Here is a 25,940-nt window from a genome sequence, read left to right as displayed (position 1 = left end):
CATATGTATGTTCGTTATGTTTTATACTTACTTTTGAAGATATATGTGTATTCAAAACTGTATATTTGCATTTACACAGAGACGAGAAGAAGTTGATATTTTTTAGAGAACAAAATGTTTTAATGCTTCCTTTTAAAAATGCAGTAATGATTTGTATTATGTATTTTCAATTTATATACATACATACATATTATGTATGTGTATTAAATTTTTGTATATAGCACAATAAAATTAAGCATTCTTTCTCAAATACAATGAAAATACTAGCTTTGAAAGAGTTATCAAAATTTTGACATTGGTGGTCAAAAACTTGAGGATATTTGGTAAACACAACTTGTAGAGTACGCATAACATACATATACAAATCCAAATATATCGGCTATAGAGTATCTAGTTCCGTAGACTACAAAGTTTTGTACTATTACGAATATAGTATAGATAACAGCGAATTCGATTACCCTATCATCGTTACAGTTTTGTAGGAGAAAGCTAGTTGATTACACTTGATTACACTACTTCGAACTGGTGAAGTAAGTACTGAAAATGCAAATAATATAGTGTAAGATAATTATGAAATTAATTTTATGCAACCTTTTTTGGACAACATGGCAATTTTTTATTGTTTTATTTATTTCAACCATTTTCCGGAGAGAAAATCAATCCACATCTTTGCAACTCTACATTGCTATATAGAAAAACAATTTTCAAATGTATGAAATTAACAAGAAAATTTAAGACATTAACCTTTTCACCTGGTCCATTTAACATGTTGATACATTTAACTATCGATTTTACTTTTTTATATACATATATATATATATATATACATACACATTCATATGGAGATACATAAATATTTTGAAATGCATTTCTATTTCAATTTAATTTTTTTTTTACTTTTATAAATTCATGACGTAAAACCGCAATTTTCTTTATTAATTTTTTAGCTATATTTTCCTATAGATTTTTGCCCCATATATGATACTAATGTTTTTTTTTTTGAAGTAAAAGATGAAAGAAAAAAAAATATCATCTCGAACATCATAGAAGATATTTACTATTCCATTTAGTTTGTAATTGGTATTGCACTTATTACGCAGAGAAACTCAATGATTACAGGTAATTTTAAAATAAAATCATGGTTTAAAATCATAGAATATTTATATAGAGTGAATTTTTCATAATATCCTGATTTTTAAAGGGTTCATTTCTGAAATTACCATATGATTTTAATAATTTAATTAAAAAATTATATGTTTGCCAATATAATTTAGCTTTGGAGTAAATTGTGGGCACAAAGAAAATATTAAAGTAAATGGCCCTTATAAAATTGTTATAAATGAAGATTACTAATTGCATAAGTATATATGTATGTACATATAGTAACTCTTTTTAATATATTATGATAAAATATTTACTGAAATTATAAATTTACTATGGATTTAAGGCTTTACCCAAGAAAATTGGCACATCTTTTAAGATTATTTCACTTCCGTCATAGCAACTATTCCATATGTTATGCATTAGATTCTGTTTCTTATTTAATAAAATACAACAAACAATAGTTAGCTTAAATTATTTTTGTAATATAGAATTTCAAACTAAAATTCTTTGCTTCAGTTTCCATTTTGGTGTAAAATATTTTTAAAATAAGCATTTCGGTTATGTACCTACGTCTATATTTTCTATAAAACCATATGCTTTCTGGTAATTGTTATTCACAAAAAACCTACTTATCAATTTCTGCATATACGAGTATGAATTTTAAATCCAATCAATCTTTATGCTACAATATTGACGGAGAACAAAATGTACATATACTCGCAAAAATTTTTACATTTTTCTGATAACATTCTATTCAAATATATTTGATAAATCCCTTAGAAATAACTCATAAGAATTTGGCACGTTATTTCGTAAGCTTAGAAAACAAAAATAATGCTATGGTCTGATAATTCATGACGTACACATAACGTTAACCAATAAAAATTTCACACTTTACAATTTCTCTCTAATTAAAATAGCAAAAAAAAAACAGAAAACAAATTTAATTTTGTGACTCTTAATTGACCGTAGGTACGAAAAAATTAGCTTCAGGAACGTTCTTTATTTTGATTCAGAGAGCATCAATCTTTAAATTTGTCTTTTTTTTTTATCAATTTTTGCTTTCAATACTTTTAATTAATATTTTTATAATTAATAATTGACGTCAATTCTATTGAAATGTGTGTAGTTACTAGTAATAGAAGAATAAAATTGTGATAATTTTTTCTAAAAAAAAATTTGAAAAATTTCATAAAATGTCACATAAGGGTCGCAAAATACCAAAAAATAATATCAGAATACCAAAAAATCAAAACAATTGAAATTCATTTGGTTGTGCATTAAATATTTTTTATATTCGAATGACTTACTAAATAAGTTATTAAATAAATAAATATGGAAGTAAATTATGGATATGGAAATTTTAAAACAAAAATTATATTATTTTTACCAGTTTTTTTAATCAGCAGCTCCACTCTTCATCTTTTATACGATACATAACTTAAAAACTTAATTTACAAAAAATTATAAAATTTGTGAATTATATTATTATTGTTACTTATTATTACATATGTATATACATACATGGGAATAGAAATGACAAATAACTATGTTATGGAATAAGGAAGGTTTTAAGTAGCACTACCAAAAGAGAAGATTTATATTTAAAATGAAGGTTTTTTGGTCATATTTTTTGTGCTAAACTTCATAATAAGATTTTTAAAATTCTTAAATTTTACATACAAAAAAATTTTCAAAATTAAGATTTTTTAAGTGCTATACTGATTTTATGGAAAAAAAAACATTTTGACAAAAAAGTCAATTTAATAGCCACTCATGGTAATACTACTTTCATGACAGCAAATTTTTAATATTCTCCGCTGCAATTTATTAATTCTATATTAATTAAGTTGTTGCACTAACTAAATGCTCATACGGCTTATTATATCATATGACATTGTGCACATCATTAATTATGTGGTGTGTAATTTGGTTCGAATTGAAATCGTGATATTTTGACTTCCTACTTTTTTCACTTGAACTTCAATTGAAGATCTGCGAATGGGTTCACGATGAAAACTTTTTTTTTATCGAATCTTCAAAATGAAGATTTTATTTTAACAAAATTAAGATATTTTAGACTATTTGGCAGTACTAGTTGTAAGTAGAAATAATATAGAAAAAAATACTCAATTAATCTTGTTTGTTCAGATTAAATCACAAAGCAAAATATAGTAATGATTTCAATCATAATCTTAAATTTTAGGTCTTGTAAAATATAAACACTAAAATTTTAAGCATATTGTCATGTTTACCTATCCTTGCAACCAATAGATGTGCATAATACTCGTATCTTTACTTTGCCCAGTTATTTAGGCTATATTAAATAAAAACTTTTAAAGTAAGTAAATAAAAATTTCACTTTTTCAAATTTTTTTTCTAAAAACTCTTTATAAAGTTCAATGTTATAATTAACTAAATAAAAGTGGGTAATTTTTATTTAAAACTTTTCAACTAGTATAATCTTCTCTGTATTCTAAGGAAAATATAAATCCCTAACACATTCATGAAAAATATGTGCACAAAACAACATGATTGTAATTATAATTACCTATACACTTCATTTAATAATTTTTTGTACTTTGTACTTAATCAATTTTTTGCTAATCATTATATTATAACTTTTTATCAAATTCATTTTATAGGTACTATCTAACAATTTATTATTTTCATTAGAATTATTAATTTCATTAAGGAATTGAAATCGAATCATAATATCAAATTTCCCCAAACAACGAACGAAGGCACGTCTATATTTTAAGTCATTATGTACATTATTATCTATTTACCTATAAACCTTAAAATATGTTTACTTAAAAATATTTTAATAATAATAATAATGACTCACAACTTACTTATTACATAGCAGGCATACTCAATACTCAATAACATTCAATTAAATTGTTGACTAATTGAAGAGATTGTCGATAAAAAAATCACGTTTTAAAGTCAACACTACAAAGTTTTTTTTTTTTATTTTTGTTAATTTAATTATGCAGTTAGTTGGACTTTATTCTTTACATGATCTAAATAATTATAACTTAGAACATTTATTGTTAGCGTAAAGGTATACTCACTAAGTACAAAGATTACTGAAACAATTGCACTTTTGAAAATAATCCCGTTTATTATAATTAAAGGAATTGCTTTGTTTTATTTTCCTTGAATTTGGAATACTGTTAGTATATTTAAACTTTATTAATTTAATTATTATCTACATTTTATTATTAAATATTTAAACTAAAACTAAATAACAATCTCTTGGAAAGTATTTTTCTAGTATTTAAGTTCAGGCTTCAAACTCCAATTTATGGCAAAAAAGTTGTTGTTTTTATTTTTTATTTTAACATTTATATTTTGACAGTCATTATGACATAAAAAATGTCATGCATTTTACATTATGACTTTTTATGCGGCAGCTTAAATATTTGCAATCAATCAAATTCTCATTTCTATTAGAAATGTTCAAAACTGAAAGAGATAATATTGTAATATTATAGAAATAATATTACTCCAGTGAGCGCTCAGGCAGATATACAACTTTTAGGTTTGCAACTGTTTGATTGCTTATTTGTATACCGTCGTACGTTTATATTCAAGCGCACATACAAATGCGACTGTATGATCGCATGCAATTAAGTAATCAAACAGTTTGTAATTTTTTACCATCTGATTGAAATTTAGTAATTTCATATAGTTTAATTGCTTAAGTCTGCCCCCAATTAATTTGCAATCAATCAGTAATTGCAAAATTAAAAATTGCATGTCTGCCTGAACTTTTACGGTCAGCTTTAAAATACAAATTTTCGATAACAAATAACTTGATACCAGCTGGTAAAAACTTGAAATTGTTTTGTCATACTCGTATAAAATAAAACATTAATTTCATTCTTTATTTACTAATTTATGTTCGTATTGTAATTAATTCTATCTGATCTACGTATATGTATGTACATATTTATTAATAATACAATATAAACATTGTCTGTATGTAATACAATAAATATTGTCGTTACTGTTACTTAATACTTACTTAAACAAAGAAATGAACTTTGTAATCACTGTAAATGACAAGGAATTTCCTTATAAAGTCTTGTAAAAATATCAAGTTGACATAGAAAATAAAAATTAAACAAACATTCACTTACTATGTATAAGGCATGTACATGCTTACATACATATATTTATTTTACTAAGTAATTGTTAAAATAGAATTTTTTTCTTTAACCTATTTTACCGATTTTAAGAATTTTTCCTTTATTACTTGCTGAGTATTATTGTAGAACAATTATTAAGTTGAACTTTGACAATTCTAGATCTTTATTAATGATAAATTATATTCAGTTAAATATTATATTTTGGATTAATGCCCTTTTATATGTATGTATGTGTACTTGTACTATAATTTGAAATCGTCTATTCTTCTTTTTTTAAAAAAAAAATAAGTCTTCCACATAATTCAAATATGTATGTATATGTGTCTACTATTTAGTCTAGAATTTAGAAAATATTTCTAGTATATTGTAGTTTGAATCGGCACCAAATAGTAATAATATTAAATTAGCATTGATATTTTAATGATAATGCAGAATCTGTTGTAATGTACAAATTATAATCTGTCTGGACAGAGGTAGTAAAAAATTTTAATGAAAAGCAACACAAAAAATTTTGCCTCATTTTATAATTATAAAAAATATATTATAACGCCTTTCAAATGTTATGTGTGGGTAGATTAATCTGAGCGAAACAAAATAAAACGTCTAAGGTACCAGTAATGACAGACGAAAAAGATATTAAACTGTATAAGTGTTATAGCTTACATTACGCTAAACATGTAACAGTACAATACATTTCTTAATTCAAGAAAATTTACAAAATTTTTATAAATTTTAATATTATAGCTCAATTCAAGAATAAAATAATTTTATATGCATAGTTTCCAAATTCTTATAGACATATTGCAGACTTCTGAATTTTTGGTAGGGAAAAACCATTATACAATTACAAAACTTTGCTAATATGGCTTGTTAAATTATTAAAAAAATTTAATAGAAGTGTATTCTATAAAGGTATGTTTTTTTAAATACATATCAGACATCACAATTGAGACACTCATCTACAAAATTATTTAAATTTTTTATTATCAGTATAAAAAAAACAATATAAGTCAGACATTATGAAAAAAAAAAATTAATTTAAAATCGTCAATATCATTATCACAAAAGTATTTTAAAAAATCTCGTTCCTTTTCCATATGATAGCATTTTTAAATAATCTATATAAATTTAAACTACAAAGAATAACGCTTCTTTTATTTGTATCAATTCATTTTTAATTTCTGGCGGCAAATCCTTTCCAAATTGTTCTTCAAAATATTTTTGGACTTCCTTGACTTCTACGAGCCAAAAGAATTTATCTAAAGTAAATAATTCCTTGAAATCTACTTTTTCTTTTAAGCCATCAGTTCTAATTGAGTCAATACGTGGCATTTTTCCAATAACAGTGTCAACATAACAATTTTCACCATCTATACGTCTTAAAATCCAGTCTAATACTCTTGAATTTTCACCAAAGCCTGGCCATAAAAATTTTCCATCTTCGCCTTTTCTAAACCAATTAACATGGAAAATTTTTGGTACTTTTCCACGTTTCTCCATACTTAACCAATGTGCTAAATAATGTCCAGCATTATAGCCAAAGAACGGTCGCATTGCAAATGGATCATGCATTATTACTTTGCCTTTGTGTTCAGCAGCAGCTGTTGCTTCACTCTTCATAGAAGCTCCAACGTATACTCCATGTTTCCAATTATGTGCTTCATAAACCAATGGTACTCCTTCAGGTCTCCTTCCTCCAAAAAGAATTGCACTTATCGGAACCCCTTCAGGATCTTCCCATGCTGAATCAATTATTGGACATTGAGAAGCAGGTGTACAAAAACGAGAATTCGGATGAGCTGCTGGTTTTCCAGAATTCGGATCCCAAGGTTGACCTAACCAATCTGTAACTTGAACATTTTCAATTTCTTTTTTATTCATTCCTTCCCAATAAACTCCTCCATCAGATGTAGAAGCAACGTTAGTGAAAATTGTGTTCTTAAAAATTGTCGCCATAGCAATTGGGTTTGTTTCTTTTGAAGTTCCTGGTGCTACACCAAAAAATCCATTTTCAGGGTTAATGGCACGAAGTACTCCTTCGGAATCAAATTTCATCCAAGCAATGTCATCACCAACACATTCAACTTTATATCCAGGTAATGTTGGAGTCATCATAGCTAAATTTGTTTTACCACATGCAGATGGGAATGCCGCAGCTATATATTTTTTTACACCTTTCGGATTAGTTATACCCAAAATCAACATATGTTCAGCCAACCAACCTTCACGCTGGGCTATTGTACTTCCAATTCTAAGAGCGAAACATTTTTTCCCTAATAAAGAGTTTCCACCATATCCAGAACCATAAGATGCAATAAAATTTTCTGAGGCTTTATGTAAAATAATTGTTCTTTCCGGATCGCATGGCCACGATGGCATATTCACTTCGCCATTTGATGGTACTCCAACAGAATGTAAACATTTTACAAATTCATCTTTTGATCTTAATTGTTCCCAAACTTTATTTCCAATTCGTGTCATAATTTTCATTGATTGCGCCACATATGGTGAATCTGTGATTTCAATACCAATTTTCGATAACGGTGACCCTACTGGACCCATCGAATATGGTATAACATACATTGTACGATTTTTCATACAACCTGGAAATCTTTCTGCGATTGCTTTATCCATATTTTCTTCAGATATCCAATTACCTAAGGAACCAGTAACACCCTCTTTAATCTTTGGAATGGCTTGACTTTTTCCTTCAGTGCAAATAAAAGTTTTTGATTCAACACGTGCTACATCTTTTGGATCAGTTCTAGCTAACCAACAATTTTCATATTTTGGTAATGGTGAAATAGTACCAGCTTCACTTAAAGTTTTTATGAGTAAATCATTTTCCGTGTCGCTTCCATCACAAATATGTACGTATTCAGGTAGACATAATGAAACGGATTCGTTGAGAAATTGTTTTGCATTCAATGTTAAATTATTAACATCACCATAAGATAAACTGACATGCCTTATTTGTGGTATTAAATGCTTGTACTGTAATTTATATGCAATACCAATCAGGTTTAATCTGTAAACAATTAAGATAGTGGCATTAGTTTATAATTGACAAATACATATTTATTTTAATTTTAATAATATTAATAGTTTGCTGTTTATTATTTAATCAATGTAAGTCGAAACTAGAGACAAGTGCTTTAATTTTCTTAAATCTGCTTTTATATACGTTATGTATATTGGACGAGATTTTATTAAACAAATTACTTAACGATTCAATTGAAAACTTAAACGAAAATTTTACTGATTTCAATATTTTCGGAATAGTTTTGCATATTTACCAACAAAGTAATGATAACCAACAAAAATATAGTGGCAATATTAAATATGTATTTAGAAATTGGAACTATTTTAAAAACCACTCAAGGTCAACTAGCCGGCAAAATATTTGATAATACAATTTTTTTTTAATATTACAAAATTTCAATATACGAATGGAAAATTTTTACTTTAGATTATTTTGTATCGCTTTATTTAATAAACTAATACAAAGAAAGCAAATTAATACTAATCTATACAAAATAAAATATAAACGCTATAGGAGAAGCATCTTTTACAGAAAATATGATGCAATTTTTCGTTATACATTTCATCATGCTTCTTATTTTTTATGGTATTTCTCTTCAACATGTAACACGAATTTTCTAATTTACATTTCTATCGTTCAGTGTCTTTCACAATTTCTGCTTTATTATGCACTTGCAGATCATTTCTATTATTTATGTATGAGTATAATATGTACATATGATAATATAATTGAGTGATCGCACTTGTGAGTATTAAAAATTTTCAATGAAATTGTGAATTAAACTGTGAAAAATTAATATTTATACCTACATCTATAAATACACTATAATGTTATATAGTTAACTTATGTTCTGACGCTCTGCAGAATTTTCAACATACAGATTATTGATGTACATTAAAGAAAAATAATTTCTTGGATAATTTATATTATTATAATAGAGCAAAACATTTTATGCTGATATTCGTATGTTTGTATAGATAATATGGCAAAGATATTTTACTTTTTTCTTAATTATACAGATTTGTAATTAAATTAAAATAATTTAATTACAATAGTGTTCCCACATGTATGTGTGTATGGTACATACACGTTTTATATCAATAAGAGATACATTATGTACTACTATTAACGCAAACATTGGAATTAAAAAGTAGGCAACTAATATTTATTTCAGTTGAAAAGTAAAATAACAAAAAACAAACATTGTTTTTTTAGAGAAACTTAAGACATTGAACTTTAAAAAATTTAAACTTTGACCTACACACAGCATAAAAATTTTACAAACTTTTGTGTTTGAATAAAACACGTTTGTATACAAAATAGAAAATAAGTTTGTAAAATATTTAAGAACGTACATACATACATATACATATATGAAAATGTTGATTAATTTCTGCTTTAGATTCCAATAAGTACAAGCAATACGTAAGAGAATCTTACTCTATGAATCTGAATGAGTAAATTCATCTGATATAAGACTCAGTGTAAAAAATTAAATACCAATTAGGAAAAATATTATTGAAAAAAATTATTTTCAAAATGTAGTGAAAATTGAAATTGTTTGAAATTTTTAGCGTGTCCCCCCAAAATATCCCAGAACTTTTATTACTGACCAAAAATGCCTTCTAAAAGGATAGGAATGGCAAATATTTGACATAAAAATAAAATGGCCTTACTTTAATGTCAAATTTAATTAAATAAAAATTGTTTTTATTATTCACATATAAATTTAAAATAATCACACTAATTTTATTTTAATAAAAATATATGTGAATGAAATTTTAAGAAAAAATTACGATGAAAGAACATTTTGTTTTTTTTTTTGTTATTTCTTCTTGTTAATAAAGAACAACGCGCGAAAATATCAAAAAATTCCTGTTCTTAGATAATAAATTATATTAACGTAAAATTTGGAACAAAGAGAAACAAAGAAATTTTAAAAATAGAAATTTAACAAATTTTTATATATTTTTTTTTCTTAATATTATTCTTATCTAACGAGAAATTCTGATCATAATATTGTATGCATAAATTATAATATGCTATACATTAAAATATAAACGAGAAAAAAAAACCAAAATAAACCATACATGACATATATATATTAACTATAATCATTCGCGACCTTGACTATATTTGTGTATACATACACATGCACTATATAAAAATTTAAAAGTAGCAAATCTAAGAATAATTATAAATGAATTTAAATATTTTAATTATAAAAAATTTCAATTATTCATATTATAGGTCAAGAAAGTCTACTAAGCCTAAATGATATTATATTTATATTCTATCTGTAATACGACTATTCAAATTATGTTCTATAAACTAATATTAGGTCATTTTAATGACAGAAAACATGTCTTACTAGTTTAATTTTCCATAAATACTAAACATAAATAAATAAAATAAATTACTTATAAATTAAATTTTTATGAAAAAAAAAAACGAAATATGATTGTGACATAAAATTAATTTGACTTTCTCGACAATATACTAAATGTCAAAATAATAACCTTACATATTTTAAATCTATCATATTCGTTTGTTCAAAGTCAATGTAAAAATTTAGTATTTCCTCAGTTTTTTTTGTCAAAGCTATTATATTACGCTTCAAACTACCTTAAATCGTTGGAACACTTCTTATGTACAGGATGTAAGAAACTTTATAACACAAAATGTAAAGTTTCTTACATCCTGTACATTTCCATGTAAAAATAAAAAGCTATTCACCAGAATTAATTACCGTAATTATTCATTTCAACTGTATGCAAAAAGTAGGCTTCAAATAAATAGACCTATTTAATATTTGCGTTTTAATATACCTTAACATTACCGGATTAGCTGAGTATAGTTTGCAAATGGAACTAATTAAACATATTGCTATAGTTTTGATAAAACGTATCCAGAAAAATTTTAGACAATCGGGAAAAATACGCAAAGCGTATTTTTTTGTTAAATTTGAAAAAAAATTAATTTTTAGACATGAGTGTACAATTAATAATATTGTTTTATTAAAAAAAAAATAACATGGTAATTAAACAAGATTTTAAAACGGTGTTTTTTTTTTTTTTTTTTGCGAATATTAAAGATGAAATATTCTAAATTTAGAACAAAAATTTATTCTTAAATCTAGTAAAGAATGATTTCAAAATGAATTACCAGAACATTATTAAAGAAATAAGGAAGTATTCTATGAAATTTAAACTATAATCTTACTGACATAAAAAAAATTTTCAATTATGAAACTGATTCTAGAATTTCAACAATCCTAATTATTCTATCGTATACATATATACTATCGTATATATACTTAATTTTAATTCAATTTTATAACTTGATATTCAATTTAAAGTTAATTATGATCCGCAATAAATATAGTTGATCCCCAATATATTCAATAAATTAATGTAACATATACAATTTTGCATACAATATTTTATATATATATATGTAGTATATTCTATATATATAATATATGTGCTGTATTTAGCTCTGTCAATTCTTTTTATGAACCAACAATATGTCATTTTTATTACTCACAAAAAAATTCTTAATCTTGTTTAAATTCTACTTTGTAATTTCGAAAATTCTCTCTGCACTCAATTTTTTTATAAGTGCTTAATAAATTTTAACCTTTCTGCAGGACACAAAAAACCTCTACTTAATTAAAAATTTTTATTTCTTTATTAATTTTATGATTTTAGAATAATAAACTTTTTTTTCACATATTTATAGTTTACTATGTTAGATAACAACTTTTTGCTTACCATTATTATATTAATGATTCAATATAAACATTCAAATTTTTCGGAAATCCGGTTTCCTTTATTTATAAAAATTCGAAATTGAAAGTCAAAATAGTTGATGATTTCTTAAAAATATTAAAGTAAAAATCCAAAAAATTATAAAACTTTTTAATTTTTTTTAAATTAATTTTCAAATACATTCGAAACACGCCTCCAAACTTGCCTCCGATTTTATAGCCAAAAAAAAAAAGAATAATAAAATAGAGTGCTTTCTTATAGAACAAAAACTTGTTCACCTTGGAAAATTCCTTGAAAAATTTCATATAACAAAAATATTTACTGCAAAAATTCCAATTTTATTATAAAGCAAAAATATATTTTCTAATGAAAATAAAATTAATATTTAAGTAATGTATATGAATACTAAAGTAATAATACATGGTGTTCCATTATTATTCTGAAGTTCGACCGACTTTTTTGAACTACAATATATTTTTATAATGGTTCATTCCCAATTTGAAGTTCGACCGACTTATGTCGCATTAATAATAAATTAGTAATAATTAATATTGCTCTCAAAGCAAAATGCGAATTGCACTATGTACTCAAACTTGTTTTCAATTTATTGTTTAAAAATCGCTTTTTATATTTTCGAAATTAACTTGTTTTAATTTGAATAACTCTTTATTATGAAAAACCATTCCGTTACAATTACAAAAGGGAAACAGTTGCTTTTATTCACTCATTATCCTTTAAATGACATTAAAATTTAATCATGAAATACTCTGCACGATTATTTTTATAATAAAGTAATAACACTTATAGCCAATAAGATAATTTATATACGATTAAAGTTTAAGTAAAGTCCAAAATTTATTTGAAATTAATATACAAAAATTTTATCACAAAGTCATAAATAAACAAGTAAACAAACAAGTAAATAAAATTATACAAGTAAACAATAATTGTATGTACGTATGTAAAATGGCAAAAAAAGTATGTGTATTAGGTGCACAATTAAGAGCAATTTTAAAATGATAAAAGATGATTAAAATATTTTGCAATTAATTAAATTTAAAATTTTATATAAACAGAAAATTTTCTTTTGATTTCAATAATTTTAAAAATCAATTTGTAGCAACACTTAAGTAAAAATAATATAAACAAATTATACAAACTCTCATACAAATAAATTTTTTCTAGAAATTTTAAGACAAAAAAATGCAATGTGGGTTTAAATCCTGACAATGTTCTAATTTAGAGGCCATACTAATAAGAAGTAATCCAGTATTTTATATGTTAATCCAGTACGATTCCCAATCAGTAAAATCATAATAAATTCAATTTTATGTGCTAAAAGTTTCGTGTAGGAAGTCATACTATTTGTTTATATCATATTCAGCTAGCATAATTTTCTATTTATTGAATATTTTATCTTCAAATATCCGAGAGCAGTGGCAAATTTACATTTTTTTTTAATATTAATCTTGAAATATTATCAATAGTAGCTAAAATATTAAATATTTTATCATTCTTAAATGATTTCATATAGTTAAGGATTTCTTTGATATTAACTTAATTAATGGGATTAATGATAGAAATTGAATATTCCTGATTCTATTCCAATTATTTTTTTTATCATTTTCATAATGTAAACAAAATTTTATTTTTTCTCTTCTGATTTTATTTATAATAACTTGTTGACAATATTGCTAATTAATTCTTTTGACATTGATAAGAGTTAATTTCATATATGTATGTATGTTTACTATATGTTTATATGTACATGAACATATACGTATATAATAAGTAATGTCAAATAAGAAATCAAATAACCAGAGGGCAAGATCCCCTATGAAGTTTTCAATATTTTTGTGTTTTTGATTTATTTTTAACTCCTATAGATACAAAGAAAATAGATTGTGTAGTTACAATGTGTATACCTACATAAGCATACATACATCACATATTTTTAAGTATAACATTTTGTATAAAAATTTTTATGATTTTGTTTTTTAATTAGTAATTATTTAATTTGAAATTCAAAAAAAAAAAACTCATTTTTTTTTTTAAATAAATTAATTAATTTTTTTTTTAAATAGTACTCGTATTATAAATTTATGACGTTCATTGACCGTTATTTGTTTTTTTTTTTTCTAAAATTAATTAACCGTAATAAATATTAAGAGAAAATATATACGTAGCTAACGCCATCTGTTTCCTTGATCTTCTGATTTAATTTGACTTTTACTTTCGTAACAGTTTGTAAAATCTAGAATTTTGCACGTAATTGTAATTACGGCAATATTATTTACGTACATATTTTCAAAAAATATTTCGCAAATATATGTACATAATTGCAGCATTTCTAATATATTGTTTCCTTAAACAACTTTCTTCTTAAAATATATATACGAACTTATAACTGTAATATATTATATTTGAGGGTCTCAGAAGCAGAGTGGCGTAAGCCATAAATAAAAAAAAATTTTTTTTGCTGCAATCGGTTATGTACATCTTTTAGAATCAGTATAATATTAGTTTCCAGTTTCGAAATAGTTTTCTTCCTATTTGTTTTTCACAAAAGTACTTTTGCTTTTATAAAAATTTTCTGATTTTTAAAAAGCAAAGTGACTAATCCACATTGTGGCTTACGCCACTCTGTTTCTGAGCCCCTCATTTTTATTTCTAAAAAATGCAGATCTATAGATAGGCATAGAGATGTAATATATTCTTGCATAGCATTAAGTTCTGCCGAAATCTAACAATTTTGTTTGTATCCGCCTTCCTTAGTGATAATTTGAAAATTTATTGATTAAATTTATTAAATATAGCGTCCTATTAATAATATTAAATATTATTCTGTATTAAATGGCGTCCTAGCGTCATTGAATTATAGACGCTAGGACTCCATTCTAGTAAAAATTCATTCTAATTTATTTAATGTAGGAAATTATTTAATAAATTAAGTAAATGATGTAATAATATGTAAAAAATTTCTTTTAAAATTTATTTTATAAAATTTTAATTTTTGTTCCATATATCATATTTAAAATCCAAATATCTTTAATATGATTATTTGTAATTTGCCCCGTAAATAAATGATTATCTAAAATTCTAAATAGTATATGTTAAATAAAACAATACCCAATATATTATATTATTATAATCTCGAATCGCTTAAAAAATTAAAAACCAAATCCGCTTTATTATTTTTACCTAAATTTTATTTGCTAATTTACTTTTCTTTTTATCTATTTTGATAATAAATTAATTAAGAGGGAATTCCATATAATCTTGTTATAGAATATGTACATATTTGTATATAATATAAGTACTTTTGTAAATAAATAATATAATATATGTATACGTAATATTGTATTTGTTATGACACATTTCATTCTTTATACATATGTATATTATGAAAAATAGAAATAAAATGTAACCTTTGAACAATATTATAATGTGAATATGTAAATATTTATTTTAATATCAATTAAATAATATTATGTTAAATGTTATTATTATTTTACAAATAAATATTATAGTTATTTGTTATAAAGTTAATTATATGATTAACTATTATAAGGAATATGTGTATATGTATGCATATGTAAATAAAATTCGAATTTAATTAGAATTCTGAATTACTTTATTGTAAATACTTTATATAATTTAATCTTTATAATGTTATAGAAATTAAGCGGTACTATTTGGCACATATGAATATAATAAGGGTTTGTCATTATTGTGTTAAGAATCTTTTTTGCTTAATTTCGATTGTAATTCCGTATAACTGATTTCTTTGTAATATTTTTTATAAGAGAATCATACAACATACATTATTTTAATTTTAGCTGGTAACATTCTTTCATATTTATAATTATAATCAAAATATTATACAAAATATTAATTAAATTATTTATAAATATTCCATTATTTTATAATAAGAAATGAAATATATCATATTTTATAACTTACACTGATTGATTCAATAATATTTTCTCATAAGTTTTTCTACATAAATTATTAAAATAACAAGAATTATTTTCTAAACTTTCTTTTATATTTCCATAGATATTAATAATGTGTTATATATGTATGTATGCATGTGCACAAGTCTATATATTGGGATTGTATAATATCATATGTGATAATATATTATATCTGTATCCGGCAATTATTTGGTTATATTATAAGGTAATTTGTTATATTTTTTTATTTTATAAAGCATCGTTGAAATTTTCTTTCTTGTTTGTATGCCACTGTGTTTATTAGTTTATCAATCAAATTTTATGCGAAGCTATCGCCATTTAAAAGATAAAACTAAACCAATTTTAAGGGGTGTAGGGCGGGGGCGAAAGCTTAGCAATATAAAAATAATTCGATTATACTTGCAAAAACTCTTTAAAGTGTTTAAATTGGATAGCACTGATCAACAGTACATTGAAATAGTAATAGAAATAAACTGAACAACGTGAATAACTAATATCAGTCGATAAGTCTCCTCCCGGAAAGAATATTAAATATTTGGTAAGAGACTACAGAAATATATAATACAAACTTCAAGGTATAGTATACGTAATGTTCATACATGTAGGTACTCTTAACGTTACTTTAAATAGTACACGCCTGTAATTATGCAAAAAACCAAATTATTTTAAATAACTAAAGTTTTTCCGTCTGATTTGTATTAACTAGGTCTAGTCTGATTTGTATTTTGACTAGTTATTAATTAAATAAAAAAGAAATTTTTTTTTGTAAGTATGCGATTACATAAGTATACAAATATGGACAAAACTCTTTTCGAAATTGTTTTTTGTTTATCACCAAAACTTCTTTTTTCCCTCATTCTGTATGATTGTTTAAATATAGTACTGCTTTGATAATATTTGCAATTATAGTATCTATCTGTAGAACCGGCGCCTTTATTTTTTTATTTTTATTAAATAATCTACATAAGCTAAATTCTTTGAATAAAATGTTATTTATATATATGTATGTACATGTATACATAACCAAATTTAAAGGCACAAAATAATAATAATAATACAAAAAAAAGTGTTAATTTTCATTTATTTATTTTTAAAATATTCATTCGTGTTTCAATATTTTTTAAGCTCTTGGTTTTTGAATATGCCAAAAAAACAACAATAATAATAATAAATAAACCGATAATAGAGTCGTAAAAACACATGATTATAAGAAATAAAAATAAAACAACGAAAAAAATAAAAAATGTGACGACAATTTTTTATTTTGTTATTATTTACTTTTAAAAACGGTAAGTCAGTAACCACCAGCAAAATTAATATTTTATAAATTTTGTTGCTATGCCAAAAACGTAAATTTTATTTCGTTCTCATTTGTATCTGCGTATCAGTTTTAAAATAGTTTTATATTTAGTAAAATTGAAGAATTATTTTTTTTTTTCAATTTGTTATAATGAGCGCCTATACATACACACATATATTTTCAGTACATGTGAACTTGTTAATTATTACTACTGCCCTATGCATTTATAAACCCTTAAATATGAATAACATTCTAGCCTGGTATCGAATAGTAAAAATGTTCAATATTAATATTCAAATCCTGCTTTCAAACTACTTTTTTAAAAATACTTAAAAATCAAAAACATAAAAGTGGGTAATGAAATTAAAATAAAGATAAACGAAAATATCTACTATGCATGTAAGAAGTAATTGAGTGATAAATGAATTAAATTTCAAAAAACGTCTAATGTACATCTATAGAAAGTATTATTTCTAGTTTGTTTCGATAGCGACATATGTACGTCAGAATAATACTATAATAGTATCTGCGTATATTAAATAATCGGATGTTTATATATGCCGCACGAGTCCTGGTTAATGCGTTCCATACTTTAATGTTGCGTATATATAAAGAAAATAAAATTTTGGCACAAACATTTCTTATTTTAATACGTTTCTCTCTTAAACTGCGTGAAAACTCTACGAATTTAAAAATATGTTTGTTTGTATGTATGTACATGTATAGAGACAATTCTTATCGATTTATTGATAAATCACAAAAGAATCAAACATATACATAAGTTTTGTTTTGATTTTTTATACACTTAAATTTTTTCCCTAAAACATTTTTCTTTCAGGATTAATCTTAATTTTGTGAATGCTTATTCGATTAAATGAGTAAACCACGTGAATAAAAATAGAATCTGAATTTATCCGGGAATTCTCTCTAACTATCAATTGCTTCAAGTGGCAATTAAGATAATATTATGACTAAAAAAATAAAATTACTACTCTTATTAGGCAACAGATTAATAATAAAATTTAGAATTTTATTTGTTTATCAAAATTTCAATTTAAATCTTTGATCCGATCGGATATATTTTATTAATAATCTACTATTTTCAAAAATTCTTTATTATGTTATACATACTTTAATTTAATACCATTCTTTAGATTTTTGGCTATTAAAATCGATAATATGAACAATTCATTAGTTTAAATCTTAATATTAAATGCAAAAAAGTATAAAATTTTCTAACAAATATCATTTACTTTTGAATTGTCATAAATCTTTTAAAACTTTGCTATAAAACTCAAACTCTAGGTACAAAATTTTAAATACTATCTACATACCTATACTTATACTTTGCATTACTTAAATAATACAATAAATAATTCTTAAATCAAAAGCTATAAATTATTGAATGTAAAAATTTCCAATAATAATTATTATTATAGTCCTTTAAGCCGTTATTGCTTTCTTACGAAAGAGCATATATACATACATACATGCATATATAAACTTATAATAAAAAAACACCAAATAATCAACTCTGCGTTCTCATTTTTACCTAAACAAAAATAATAATAAATATGTACAGTATGTACTCGTATATAAGGTAAGTAAGCGACGAGCGTTTCATAAAAATGATGATGAAATATCGCTTAAATTTAAAACATCAATTACCAAATACATAAGTATGTATATACAAAATTTAAATATAGTTATCAAAACAAAATATTTATTTACATGTAAAGTATTCATACACCTAAAATATATAAACAAATTGTATAAAAATATCTGCAATTTCATAGTATATTCGCCTACTTACATATACGTAATAATATGTATATTATTATGGAACAAGCATACGAGTATAACATTATCAGACTTATTAAAAACAAGTTTATTTTAGAACAACTGATTAAACTGTGAAAACATTGGAAAGAAAAAGCAAAAAAAACTCATTTTTTTCCTCGATTCAATTTTGTTTTATTTTTTTTATTTTGAAATTCTTTATTTAGCGTTCAATTTTGTTGTCAGGCTTTAAAATAAAATAAAATGTATTGGTGGTGTGCTTTAAAATACAATCTATACATATGCATTTTGTTTCCATCACACAATCATAATACAAAATTTTAATTCAAATAACAAAATTTGTAATATAAAATACAAAAACAAAACAAATAATGACGAGCCCCCCAAAACAATCGCACACATTGATCATTTTTAATATAATACCATCAAAAAACGAAAAACAATTTTTCTTATAACAAAGTTGCGATATTTTAGTCGCGTCGTCGTTCTACTCTAATTTTAGATTCAACAAAACAAGTTTTCTGAATAATATTTTTTTTTTTTTGCTTTTGTTAGATTTTTATAATAATACATACATATAAAAATATAGTTTAAAAAAAAAAAGCATTAACAGCCATTTAGTGATTGCATACAAATCTTATTTAAGAAAAAAAAAAGGAAAACCTACAAATATAAAAGCTAATTTTTGTCAGCTGGTTTTTTTGCTTTTATTTTTCATTGAATTTGTGCCAAATAGAATCAAAACTGATATTTACCTTCAAGTATATGCACATAAATATACGACACACGTATATATTTTTATTGAATAAAATTTTAATTTAAGGAAAATGTGAAAGATTACAAAATGTTTTGTTGAAATCATTCTGAAAATTTGAAGACAAGACAATTAGGTGACGTGTATAATGGCAAATAAGTTAATATTATGTTTACAAAAAAAAACACAATTGATCTGACTTTTTCTGCACTTTCATGACATAACTCGATACATTATTGACAGTATTTGTTGAATGAGTCATTCAAAATAGTTGTAAAATGTTCACATTTAAAATAGTACAACAAATAGAACAATTTATCAAGATTAGATAAAATTAATCAAATTAGATTAAAAATTTATCTATTAATTTAAATATCAAAAATTTGACGTTCTTTATGCATACGAATGTTAATTTTCTTGATGAAAATCTTTCTACCTACAGTAAAAAATTGCAGGTATGTAAAAGTTTCTTTCATTTCAGTACCATTTATGTAGGTGTATAACGTATGACATCCATAGATGGCGCTATGTATTTTGTCATATGGAAAATATTCTTAATTTTTAATTTGAAAAGCTATTAGTTTTTATTCCTTCATATTAGAATATTCATACAAACCAATGTAAATTCATTAAAATTTAATTATGATTATTTTTATTACACAATAATATTAAATTGTAAATTCTATTTTAATATAACATTACTAACCCCAAATATTTTGTTTACATTTTTAGTGTAATTTTCAATTTTAATTTCATACCATATGCTTCTTGATCAATACTTATGAACTAATTATTTTATGTACTAAGAAATTATTTTTACCACATTAGTGGTTTCAACTTAATTAATTAAATTTTAATATTATAAAAAAATTTTCAGAGAACATATAATAAAAAATAATTTAAACCGCAAAACATATTTATAATCAGATTGATGAAACTTTCAATCTACTTTCATATTCAATTACTCATATACACACCATGCTAATACTAATTTTCCTCATTTAATATCAAAAGTTATCAAAATGACTTCTTTTACTATTATAAATAATAGCTATAAAAATTTTATCCGAAAAATATCTGTTAAGGTTAACATGATATCAGTATGTTTAATATTTATATACGAAATAGTAATGTAAATATGTAATATTTTAGTAAATGCAAGAGTATTTAATTACAAATCTATAATTATAGATTTTATTTAATTAAATAATTTAACTGACTGATATATAAACAATAACCTTTTATATTGAATATTAGCGTTAAAATAAAACTGCATATATCAATATTATTATAATAATATTTTTAGAGTGAGAAGAATAAAACACTTGTTAAAATATCATTGACCGTACTACAAAGGTTTATAAAGTAGCACTTTTTTATTTTAACCGAAAAAGGGTTAAAATACTTATAAGATGTTAAAGACTAAAAAAATGAATAAGATATTATATAACATAAAAATATATTCGCCTTTAACAATATCTTGTTGCATACACTCAGGAGGAATATTATATGAATATTTTTAAATTATAAAAATAGGATAAAGATCAAATTATATTCGCAGTTAAGCCAAGTTATATTATGGAATAATAGTTTTTAACAAAGAATTCATTTCCTTTTACTTTTTCACAAAAAGTTTGATAACGTTCGTAATTTCTATGAAATAAGAGGGCCTATAAATAATGACATTTTACAGAAATTCGATGAAGATTTCCACAGAAAAAAAAAAAACGTTTCGTTATATCGTAAAAATCATGAAAAATTACAAATAATCCAATCACTTATGCATTTGAATAAAGTACGAGTATAAATGAGAAATTTGAACAAGAACAAAAACTAAAAAAAACAAAACTAATAATTGTTACAATGACATCTTTCGGGATTTCGTATAAACATTTATTATATGCATAATATCATTCAAAAGGAGCTTTTTCTTCCTTTTTTTTCTTTAATTATTTTAAGTTTATTATAATAGTTCAAGTTCAAGTTTAAGTTATACGAAGTTTTATACCATAATTTACCGTTACTTTTGAAAATTTAATTTTAGCTCCATCTGCCGGAAAAAAATTTAAAACAAACTTCATATTTGATAATACAATTAGAACTATTCAGTGAATTAAAAAACTTCAACAACAACAAAAATTCAAAAATTTCCAAAAACAATAAGATTTGTGCTGAACAAACTTTAATTTTTGAAATTCAAAGCTTTTTATAAAATTCATAAACTGATACAAAATTTTTTTAAAACGTTTACAAATTATTTCTAACAGGTATGTTCACTAGTTGTTATTGTTGTATATTATACATATAATATATATGTATTTAAAAATTCATGTGTGTATGTACGTGATTGTATACACGCGTGGTATACAAGCACTTAAAAATTTTATACAAAAAAAAAAGAACTGCTGATAAAATACTAGAATTAATCTGTAAGATTTTAAAATTTTGTTAATTTTTTGAAAGTTTTGAAAGAATGAAAGAAATTTAAGTTTTTGACAGAAAAAATACTGTTATCTGTGGATTTAAATTATTTTTTATCGCTATATTATATTTTACTTAATTGTTTTTGTTTTAAATTTGACGTAATGCGACGTCATTAATGCACTTTGACGCTAAATGACGTTCTTTGAATGCATTATGACGCTAAAGAATTCCTTTTCATCTAACAAAGTTAAATAACAAATTTTTATAAAAAAAAAAAATAGTAATAAAATAATTTTAAGTTTAAATTGCATTTTAAATTTCCGATACACAAAAATTTTAATTTAATGTTGCATGTTTATATTCTTCTTTATTATACATTTATACAAACAATAATATGCCTACATGTGTATGTAAGTGCATATTTTGTTACATAATAGCAATAATAAAATTTGATAATGGGAAAATAAAAAACTTTCTCCCCAAATGTTAAATAATATTATTATTCTCTTTTTATGTCCATTAATATTAATCTATTATATTTGATTACGAGTATAACTCACATTACACTGTTTATCTATCATATATATCATATATATTAAATTTATATGTTATATTTGTATTAATGTTGAGAAGCTACACTGCTACACATATGCATATTCAAATATCGACATTAAAATACTACTCGTATATATGAATCAAATTTCCTGTTCATCAAATTACCATAAGCTAACATAATACTGACACACAAACAAGCATAAAGTAATGAAAAATACTAGTATATAAAGCAAGATAAAAATAAATGAAAAAAAATAGGTCAACTTTAGGTCTTCTTTTAGAGATACTAATATACTAGATATGATAATATAAAAACCACCTTTATAAGAAATTGTTATATGTACGAGTATATAGGAATATACTGGTTTTCTTTTAATTTTTATTATATGTTTTTCAGGAAGAAACTCAAATATTGAAATATTCCATTGAATTGTTCTATAGTACATAAAACTTTTTAAATCCAAATCAACCTACGTTGTTGTTTTAAAAAGTTTCATATTGCGTTTTCAAATATTCAAAACTTAAAAATATCAAAGATTCAAGCAACTCTAAGATCTGACCAATGTATGTCCGTTACATTTGAACACCATTTAAGAGACAGCAAATTGAACTTTTATATGTGGCTCGACTTATTTCTTAATCGAATTTATTTCTCTAGGAGAAATAATTTTCCCCTGCTTTAAAAGTAATAGCCATAAAAATATCATTTCTTAATAACCACACACATTTTTTGAATTTCTCAAACGCAAAAATGTAGCGATTTCAACCGACACGCTGCATAATCAAACAATACAACGACAAAAACAATTCCTTTATTTCAAATCTTTGATATAATTTTTCTCTCACAGTATAAGACTTTTCTCTTAAGTTGTATAGAAATCTAAAATAAGCAGTTTCTCGACATAGATATATGATTTACTTCGTAAGAAGAAATTTTCTTTTCGTTTTCCTTTCAAATTACTTCCCCCAAAACAATTAAAATTTCAGTTCCCGATTTCTCATATTTCTGGAATTGTATAAGCTTTTCACAAATTTTATAAAAGCAAAATTGCTTAATTTATTAATTTATAGCTTAGTAAATTTCCATTAAAAAATATAATTGTTATATATGTACAGTGTGTTTGGCAAAATAATTCACCTAATTAGCCATCGAATTCGACCATCATATTAGCACATTTTTGAATTCTTGTTTATTCTCCAAAAAGTATGCAATAATTTTTTATTTCATAAAATAATTTTAATATATTATAAAGATTCCATTTTAAGTAGTAGATTATATTTTTTTAAAAATAATACATAAATATAAATAAAATTAGTTATGTTACGAGTAAAAGTATTTCAATAAACGAATTATCATTTAATATAAAATTTACTTTAAATTTCTTCTCTGTTTTATTTGTCTTTCATTAACGTTATAAATACACTATCAATAATATTTTAATTATCATTTATTGTATACGCTTCTCCATTATAAATTACAACATATGCGTATTAAATTATTTGAATATTTAAAAAAAAAAAAAACAAAAATTTAATAAACAGTGGTTATCGGTCTCAAGTCTACAAAAAAGTATTTACTTAAGTGTTTATTCGCACATTTTGCATGCAAGAATCTTTAACTTTTCTCAATTTTATTTGAAAGTTAATTTTATCTGGCAGATTCCAGAATCGTTATAGTTAATTCCGTAATCACAAAATATAATTAAGATAAAACTAACAAATTTTCGCATTTTTATGTTTATTAAAAATGTTATGTAAAATATTACAACACAAGTATAAATTTAAAAAAATCACATTTCCTTACCCTTTATAACCACGAACTATTGATGAAATCATCTTTATTTATTTATTCTTATATTTAAATTTATTATATAAAAGTACTATAGCAATAAATAATTAGTTCGATTTTACTACAATGTTTTCAAAATTAATAAAAATAAAATACAAAATTCAATTTCAATTCTAATCAATTTTTGTACTAATTTAGTCAGCTTCCCGTTTCTTAATTTATTTTAGTGTTTTTTTTTTTTTGATATTTTTCCAAAATGTTACCAACCGAATTGTTAATTCAACTAGATTAATAAAAAGAATAATATTTGATTTTTTTTTTTCAAATTATTTAAAAAGAAGAACACAGAATCATAATTAGTTATAATTGTGTTATCAAAATAACATCATTTATATAAAAATCTAATAGTATAAACAATAATAAATGAGATTATATGGTATGTATTTTAGAATAGTTAGAAAAATTTAAAAACAATGTAACAAATTTTAAATATAACAATATTCTAACAAAAAATAATGTTATCATGTTTACATGAGAAATTAAAAAATTCATTTAAAAAATTTAGAATTGTTCTATTTTTATATTATAATTGAGTTTATGTAATAATTAAATAATTTTAAAATAAAATATAACCATAACAAGTAAAAAATAATTTTAATAATTAATTTAATTTATGGTTAAATTTGTATTAAGATAACAATTACAGATTTAGCTGAAATTATAACAAATTCATGTGCCTTTTTACATATAGAACAATTGATCAGAATCGAATATAATATATGATTACTTAAATTCTTTAAGCATTTTTGAATAATTTTCAATTCAATTTAAATCCGCGACATTTAAACATTTAATTGAAATACATGTATTTATATGTGTACATATTTCATAAATCAAATTAAATTATTCGGGAGTTGTATACAATTTCAGTACAAAATTTGATATCAAAAAATTTAAAATAAATGATAACAATGTTTTTGTTTTTTGTTGATTTTCGAAACTATATATTCAATATTAAAGTGAAATTGTTGTTAGTATTCGCTGATATTATTTTATATTGGCTATAAAAAAAATATTTTGTCAAATTTATAAATTTTTTTTTCGTTCCCCTTTTCTATATTAATTTGTTTTTACATTTATTATACTGGCAATCCGCACAATTTTATATTGTTATTATAAAAATGTTTCTTAATATATTTTAAACTAAATTCAAAAAAAAAATTGAAATTATAGTTAAGAGCAACAAAAAAAAAAAGTAAATCGAACC

At 23.3% G+C, this 25,940-nt stretch overlaps 1 protein-coding gene across 1 annotated transcript; it reads right to left on the bottom strand.

The window, feature by feature from the left end:
- Positions 1–6,231: 6,231 nt before the first annotated feature.
- On the bottom strand, positions 6,232–24,946 carry LOC129606671 (phosphoenolpyruvate carboxykinase [GTP]-like). The gene is made up of 2 exons (XM_055517102.1): positions 24,689–24,946; positions 6,232–8,289 (listed from the first exon to the last, which is right to left on the bottom strand). Exons 1-2 carry the CDS (start codon positions 24,718–24,720, stop codon positions 6,390–6,392), a joined length of 1,932 nt encoding a protein of 643 aa, XP_055373077.1. The 5' UTR covers positions 24,721–24,946; the 3' UTR covers positions 6,232–6,389.
- Between the last annotated feature and the right edge of the window lie 994 nt (positions 24,947–25,940).

The sequence above is a fragment of the Condylostylus longicornis genome, unplaced genomic scaffold (assembly GCF_029603195.1).
Source record: "Condylostylus longicornis isolate FDR11 unplaced genomic scaffold, ASM2960319v2 ptg000020l, whole genome shotgun sequence".
Taxonomy (NCBI): Eukaryota; Metazoa; Arthropoda; class Insecta; order Diptera; family Dolichopodidae; genus Condylostylus; species Condylostylus longicornis.
The sequence above is the reverse complement of the archived record's forward strand: the minus strand, read 5'-3'. Positions and strand labels throughout refer to the sequence as shown.

Bases quoted from the DNA above. Each gene is read 5' to 3' on its own strand.
- LOC129606671 (XM_055517102.1), bottom strand. From the start codon at position 24,720: ATGATTTCATCAATAGTTCGTGGTTATAAAGG. The intron at 8,290-24,688 runs GTAAGGAAATGT...AATTGTTTACAG, and splicing joins ATAGTTCGTGGTTATAAAGG to ATTAAACCTGATTGGTATTG.